Raw genomic sequence first — 7,621 nt, 5'->3', positions numbered from 1 at the left:
TTCTGGGGTCTGGGGGTCGGGGGAAAGAGAGGAGTAGAATGTGAGGTTAAAGGTAAAACTGAAGACAAGTAGAAGATGGAGGAATGCTTTATAGCTATGCTCAGTAGAAGTTTTGGGGGTTACAAATCTGGAGGGGCTGTCTAAACTTCACTTGATCTATCCCAATGCTTCTAGGAAAATAACATCAAAATTATTCTATCTGTTCTCATACATCTGCCCTAACCTAAAAAATCTTCATAGAATAATGTTCTCAGGGACTTCCAAAACAAATGAGCACCTTACAAAGCCAATCAATACATTTTGTTACTCATATCATAGATATCTGATGAATTATCTCTTCCTAAAGCTATGAAAGGACAGTTCAAAGAATTTCAACAATTGGTAAGAAGGAGAGATTTATTTTATCCTAATGAAAAATCTTGGTTATCTAGAAATCTGAAGGGTAATTATGCTGTAAAGATTTTGCCTACGTTTCCACATCATGACTGGTCCTATCTTCGCTGCTGTAACGAAGAGACTAGGTACACACACGAAAGGTTTTGTTCATTCTAATCCCAAAATAATGACAAAAATAAGCAGAGTAGGGAAGCAAATGAGATTTTTTAATGATATGCAGAATTAACGAGCCAAAAGTTTTCATTTTTCATCAGGGAGAAAAGTTCTGCTGAAAAAAGTGCTCTGGAAAGACAGGAGAGAAAAGCGATATATTTCTCCCTGGAGCTCCCTGAGGGAGCCCTCCCTTTGGCTGGGGTTTCGGGAGGAGGGCGACTGAATCAGGATTCACTTGAGGGCACCTGAAGTTCCGGTCAGACCTAGGGCCTGCTCACTCCAAAGAAGGCCTAATGATCTCTGGTTCTTCTACTTTCTCCTCAGCACTTTGGAGTGTTCTACTTTTGTTTTGTTTTGTGTTTTTAGTTTTGGGTTTTTTTTTTTTTTATTGAGGTCATATTGGCTTATAACATTGGGTAAATTTCAGGTGTACATTAGTATATATCAATTTCTATATAGACTGCATCATGTTCACCACCAATAGTCTAGATTTTATCTGTCACCATACATATGTGCTCCTTTACGCACCCCCCATGCACTTCCCCTCTGGTAACCACTAATTGGTTCTCTTTATCCATGTGTTGGTTTATCTTCCACATATGAGGGAAGTCTTACGGAGTTTGTCTTTGTCTGTCTGGCTTATTCCTTTAGCATAATACCCTCAAGGTCCATCCATGTTGTTGCAAATGGGACGATTTTGTTTTTTTTATGGCTGAGTAGTATTCCATTATATATATATACCACATCTTCTTTATCCATTCATCAGTTGATGGGCACTTGGGTTGCCTCCACATCTTGGCTATTGTGAATAATGCAGTGATGAACATAGGGGTGCATATATCTTTTTGAATTGTTGATTTCATATTCTTTGGATAAATACACAATAGTGAAATAGCTGGATCATCCAGTATTTCAATTTTCTGAGAAATCTCCATACTGTTTTCCATAGTCGCTGCACTAGTTTGCATTCCCACCAGCAGTGTATGAGGGTTCCTTTTTCTCCACATACTTTGTAAATATTATAATTTGAATTTTGGTGGGGATAGAGATTGGTTACTCACTTTAATTTCAATCTAGAATATCTATTCTTTCAATGAATACTAAGTAACTGCTATATTCAGGAATTGTGCTGGTGCTATATTGTATGTAATTTGTTTTTAAATACTTCAGGTTAAACAGTATTATACATATGTTTGTCTTAGTTCATCTTCATCTGTATGCTAAGGAGCGACTAGTTAATATAGGAAATGTAAACTCCAGGGGTGGTCAGTTAGGATGGTCAGTAGAAGAGACTGATGAGGGGCCATCTCTGTAGGCCTTACACAAGTGCCTCAGCAACCTTCCATTCAGTTAACACCAGAGGCTTTATTAATTAACATAATGATTTCTCATTGTGATTTCATGGTGAAACAGTGAGGCTCAGATATTTGGATTAGCTAGATACGCCCCTCTTGCATGAGCAAGAGGTATTTTTAAATGGTTGAAAAAAATCAAGAGAATAATAATATTTCAAAATACATGAAAGTTACATGAAATTCAGATTTGTGTCCATAAAGTTTTATTGGACCACAGTCATGCTCACTTGTTTACATATGTCTGCGTTCATTCTACAAGAAAATTGAGGGGTTGTGACAGAGACCACATGGCTGTAAAGACTAAAATACTCATCCTTGAGACTTTTACAGAAAAAAGTTTGCTGACCCCTGGCCTATACTTTTCAGCATTATGCCTTCGGCCTGGGATTCCTTCTAGTCTGGAATTCAGCCCCTAAAGAGGATTATGTCACTTGATTTTGACTGGAAGGCTCAATCCCAGCTAGAACAGTGGTTCTCATTCCTGACTGTACTTCAGAATTTCCAGGGGAGCTTTTAAAAAATTCCAGTGCCTAAAGCCCAACCCAGATCATTCAAATGAGAATTGCTGAAATCAAGGCCTAAAGAAAGGAATTGTTTAAAAGCTCACCAGTTGTTTCCAAGGTGCAGCCAGACTTGAGAAGCATGTACTAGGAAGTGGAGTGACTCATTCAAGAAGGGGATTGTGAGGGTGCCTTAATCTGCAGTGCTTCTCAAACTTTAATGTGTATATAAGTCATCTGAGGATCTTGTTAAAAGACAGATTCTATTTCAGTAGATCTGGGGTGACACCTAGGATTCTGTATTTCAAAAAAACTCCCAGGGGCCGGCCCCGAGGCATAGCGGTCAAGTGCGCGTGCTCTGCTGCTGGCGGCCCGGGTTCAGATCCTGGGCATGCACCACTGCACCGCTTGTCAAGACCGCTTGTCAAGCCATGCTGTGGCGGCATCCCACATAAAGTGGAGGACAATGGGCATGGATGTTAGCCCAGGGCCAGTCTTCCTCAGCAAAAAGAGGAGGATTGGCATGGATGTTAGCTCAGGGCCGATCTTCCTCACAAAAACAAAACAAAACAAAAAACAAAACTCCCAGATAATGCTGATGCTGCTGGTCCATGGACCACACTTTGAGTAGCAAGGCAAGAGCAAGGACTTCATTGAGCTTATGGAACATATTCCACGACTTTTATTTTTGCCTGCTTAGTAATAAATATTTGCGTGGCAGAGTTCCATCTGCTTTAGATGAGGTGGTCGGTAAAGGCCTCTGAGGAGGTGACATGCTAGTTGAGATGCTGAAAGGTGAGGAGCCAGATCTGAGATTGGGGAAGGAGGCTCCCAGGCAGAGGGAGGAGCGGATGTCACGGCCCTAAGGCAGGAGAGACTCACTTTTGAGGAACTGACCTGTCTATGTGACCACAGGTTGACAGAGGTGATGTTTGGTTTATTTCATTGATGAGAAAGATAACATTACAAAAGGAGATGCCTCAGGTCATCCTTGCCGGATACATCACCTTGAAATCTGTTCTTGAAATAGAAAATCAGAGGAAGTCTGTCACCCTGTGCTCAAGGCAAAAGAGAGTTGAGTCCCGGAACCCAAACCTTGGGTGAGTGTAACTCTAGTGTGATATCTGTGCTTCAGATTTTTCTGTAGAACAGCCTCACAGACTCGTGAATGAGGAAGAGGGTCCTCCAATAAAAGAGAGGAATAATTTGAAAGAGGTTTTTCACTAAAACCTCCAAGGGAAACTTCCTCACATCCCCTAGTCTCTGCTCCTCCCCTGGCGCTTTAAGTGGAGCCAATTTACCCACCCATCACACTGTAGGAAAGAGAGAAAAGTGCAGGTTTGGGCAACACTTTCACAGCTGAGTGTCCTTAAACCTGCCCACCCACATCCCTCCATTGGCTGGGTCCACCGTCCAGCCCTAGGATTGCCTCAGCCCCTCTTGTTCAGGAGGTATTATTTAGATGGCAGCGTCCTGGTTTCCACGGCTGCTTGGCTTCTGGCTCTGCCAGGCCCCTCCTTTTGGACACGTCTGCAGTGCCAGGAAAGAGATGTAGCTCTCCCACTGTGGCCTGCAAGACCTTCTCCAGGGAAGAGGCATTAGATGTTGGTAGCTTCAGCAGCAATGGTGGGCCACACTGAAGTCTTTTCTGGAATACCAAGGGTGCCACAGGAAGCCATCCTGCACAGGCATTAGTGGGCTTGACTTGGGAGCTCACCTGCTGACAGCTCTACAGGAAGCCAGAGCAGAAAAGGAGGAAATTACTGATCCCCACGTGGTTACTGATGGAACACATGCATCCACAGATATGAAACACTCCTGGGAGCGTTGAGGGAGGTGGCTGGACTTGTGATTTCAGGTAGGGTCAGAATCTAAAATATATATTGTGACTTTTGAGTTTCTGGTTTTAGCCTGAGGCCATTGTAGGGTATATAGAGGAGGACAGAGTAGAAACACCTAAGAGGGAAAGGGGGTGGGAGAAGGAGGTGGTATTTAAACTAAATTTCATTTAAACTAAAGTTAGCCAGGTGAACAGAATGGGGGCTTGTGGCAGAATAAGGCAGAGAACTGCAAGTAGTTCCATAAAAACAGAGGTGTATGGGGGAGGAGGTAGGAGGGGATTATAGAGAAATGAGGTTAGAAAAGTTGTTAATTGTTTTATACATAATCTGACACTCATTTACTATGTGTTTATCTCCTATGATTCACATTAGATTGAGCCAAAGAAAGATTGATGCTGTATATGAGTCTTTTATTTGGGCTGCTAACTATTGGGAGATAATTCTCCACAGATCTCTAACATTTCTACAATCTTGTGCCAGAATCACTGACAGCTTTTGTTCCAGACTGTCTCTTCAAGGATGTTTGTATGGCCAAGGGCCTTGGGAGACAGATATAAGGTCTCCCACTGGAGCAGAGGGCAGGTTTATTTACTGCCCTGTATAATAAAGAGAATGTCTTCCTCCAGGCTTGGGAGGAAGGTTGGGTTTCTTAAACTCAGGAGTCTTCAGCTGTGAGGCAAAACCTCTACGTGTGTAGCATCTATCTGGGCAGTTCCCCATTGTCCCTGGGGTCTGCAGCGGGGGAGTGTGGGGGAGGGCAAGGGGAACCAACCAGAACATGAGGCTTGTGCTACTTGCTGTGCTCTGAGTAATAAAGGCCTTTGCCTCTGAACCAGGAGTCGTGCCTTCTGTCAATGCCCATGAAACCGTGGCAGGCTAACCTCATAGCTCTTGACACTAGGTGTTTGCCATTTTGAGAAGCAAAAAATTAGCTTTGGGTCTGGCTTTTTTTTTTACACACCCTCAGAGTTGATGAATCTTATCCGCACTGTGCCCTGGTGCAGGCCTAGCTGAGGTAGGGTTTTAGGCCAGTTGACGGATCCATATCCCTTCCAATATTAAAATGCTTTGGTTTATGAATCTGAGCTTTCCATGGAGGCAGAGGGCAACCAAATAAAAAGTGAATGTCTCACTGATGTAAAGACAAATGCCAAGAAGCAGCTGGGTTCCAGACCAGGAAGTGCTCAGCTTGCCATATGGAATAGGCTATTAACTCATACTACAACAAGGAACATAAGCTGAGTTAAAATTTGAAAATTAGGCTGCTATCCAAGAAGCAATGACACAGAGGTGATAGTAGCCAAATAGGATTTGGCCATGAGATGATTCTAGCAATGGCCACTTTGGGGATAGGCAATGAAATACAACAAAAGTCTCTATAGGCACCTTCTCAAGGATATGTACTTATTCAAATTATCAAAATCATAGCTCTAGTGGAGTAAGTTAATGTAATTAAGCAAGAGAAGCAAGTTTTAACTTTGAGAAACTTTAGCCTTCAACTTGATTAGTGGGGTTGGTCAACATATTCCACTAATTTACAGAAACAAATATAAACTATTTAAACATTTTATATTAGTAAAGAGAAGATCACTGTAAAGTGAACTTTTTGGTCATTCATCTTTGAAAGTATCTTTAATAACTCAAATCTTCTCTTCAAAACATCTAAGTCTAAATGATGGAATGGAATGAATGAAGATGAAATATGTTATATGTGACAATAAGATATTTTCTTGGTTATCTAGTGAATAATTTTGTTTGACTTCTTTTATAATTAATATTTGTAAATAGAGAGACAATGAAGAAGGATCAAAGAGGTTGTATTTCTGTGCGTCTCTGGAGATGCACTTTATCCAAATATGGCATTATCTGAAAGAGAAATAAGAAGTATTTGTTATAGAACTTACATTTTATAGTTCCAAAATAGCCCTGAGGGCAGAGAGGATGAGTACTATTTCATAGATACAGAAAGTAAGGTTTAGAAACACTAAATGACTAAAACCATGAGACTAGTCAATGGCAGAAGCAGAACTTGACCCCGAGTGCAATGGACTGTATATCTGTGTCTCCCCCAAAATTCCTATGTTGAAACCCTAATCCCAGTGTGATGGTATTTGGAGGTGGGGCCTTTGGGAGGCAATTAAGTCATGAGAATGGAGTCCTCGTGAATGGCATTAGTGCCCTTATCAGAAGGGGCCAGTGGGGCTGGCCCCATGGCATAGCAGTTAAGTGCGTGCGCTCTGCTGCTGGTGGCCCGGGTTTGGATCCCAGGCGCGCACGGATGCACTGCTTCTCCGGCCATGCTGAGGCCGCGTCCCATATAAAGCAGAGGAAAATGGGCACGGATGTTAGCCCAGAGCCAGTCTTCCTCAGCAAAATAAAGAGGAGGATTGGCATCGAATGTTAGCTCAGGGCTGATCTTCCTCACAAAAAAAAAAAAAAAAAAGAAGGGGCCAGAGAGCTGGCTATTTCTGTTGTGTGAGGACAGAGCAAGAAAACAGCCCTCCAGGGGCCAGCCTGGTGGCGCAAGCGGTTAAGTGCATGCGCTCTGCTGTAGCTGCCCGGGGTTCACTGGTTCAGATCCCGGGAGTGCACCGACGCACCACTTGGCAAGCCATGCTGTGGCGGCGTCCCATATAAAGTGGAGGAAGATGGGCATGGATGTTAGCCCAGGGCCAGTCTTCCTCAGCCAAAAAAAAAAGAGGAGGATTGGCAGACGTTAGCACAGGGCTGATCTCCTCACAAAAAAAAAAAAAAAAACGCCCTCTGTAAATCAGGAAGAGCGCCCTCACCAAGAACCCAACCATGTTGGCACCCTGATCTTGGACTTCCAGCCTCCAGAACTGTGAGAAATGAATATTTGTTGTTTAAGCCACTCAGTCTATGGTAATTTTATAGCAGCCTGAACTGACTAAGATACCCGAGTTTCATGTTTTTCAGGCTAACATGTTTAAGTAAAACTGCCCCTCCAGCGCACACCGACACACCGCTTGTCAAGCCATGCTGTAGCGACGTACCATATAAAGTAGAGGAGGATGGGCACGGATGTTAGCCCAGGGCTAATCTGCCTCGGCAAAAAGAGGAGGATTGGCATCGGATGTTAGCTCAGGGCTGATCTTCCTCACCAAAAAAAAAAAAAAAAAAAAAGGACTGCCCCTCTTTTGGCCTCCGCATCTCCAAGTGGAAGATTGAAGAGAGAGCTTGGAGATCTCCGGCTAAGAAAACTCCTTCTCTGGTCTTCACATCCCTATCGATAGAAGCAAAGAAGAGTCCCCAGAACTCCGAGTGTTCTTAGCAAAATCCCCAACCTCCCTCACCTTTGACACTCATAGCCTCAGCACCACTTGAGACCATTAGGACTAATCTCGTTCTATCCCTT

At 43.1% G+C, this 7,621-nt stretch overlaps 1 protein-coding gene across 1 annotated transcript in view; it reads right to left on the bottom strand.

Annotated features, from left to right (window-relative positions):
* Positions 1–5,859: 5,859 nt before the first annotated feature.
* SPATA45 (spermatogenesis associated 45) overlaps positions 5,860–7,621 on the bottom strand; it is a 30,704-nt gene continuing 28,942 nt past the window's right edge. The window contains exon 4 of the mRNA XM_004424896.2: positions 5,860–6,111. Within this exon, the coding sequence (XP_004424953.1) occupies positions 6,092–6,111 (20 nt within the window). The 3' untranslated portion in view covers positions 5,860–6,091. The remainder of the gene's footprint in view (positions 6,112–7,621) is intronic.

This window comes from Ceratotherium simum, chromosome 2 (genome assembly GCF_057802395.1).
Source record: "Ceratotherium simum simum isolate JZ-2026a chromosome 2, ASM5780239v1, whole genome shotgun sequence".
NCBI classification, from domain to species: Eukaryota; Metazoa; Chordata; class Mammalia; order Perissodactyla; family Rhinocerotidae; genus Ceratotherium; species Ceratotherium simum.
Note: the sequence above shows the minus strand (reverse complement) of the source record. Positions and strands in the feature narration are given on the sequence as shown.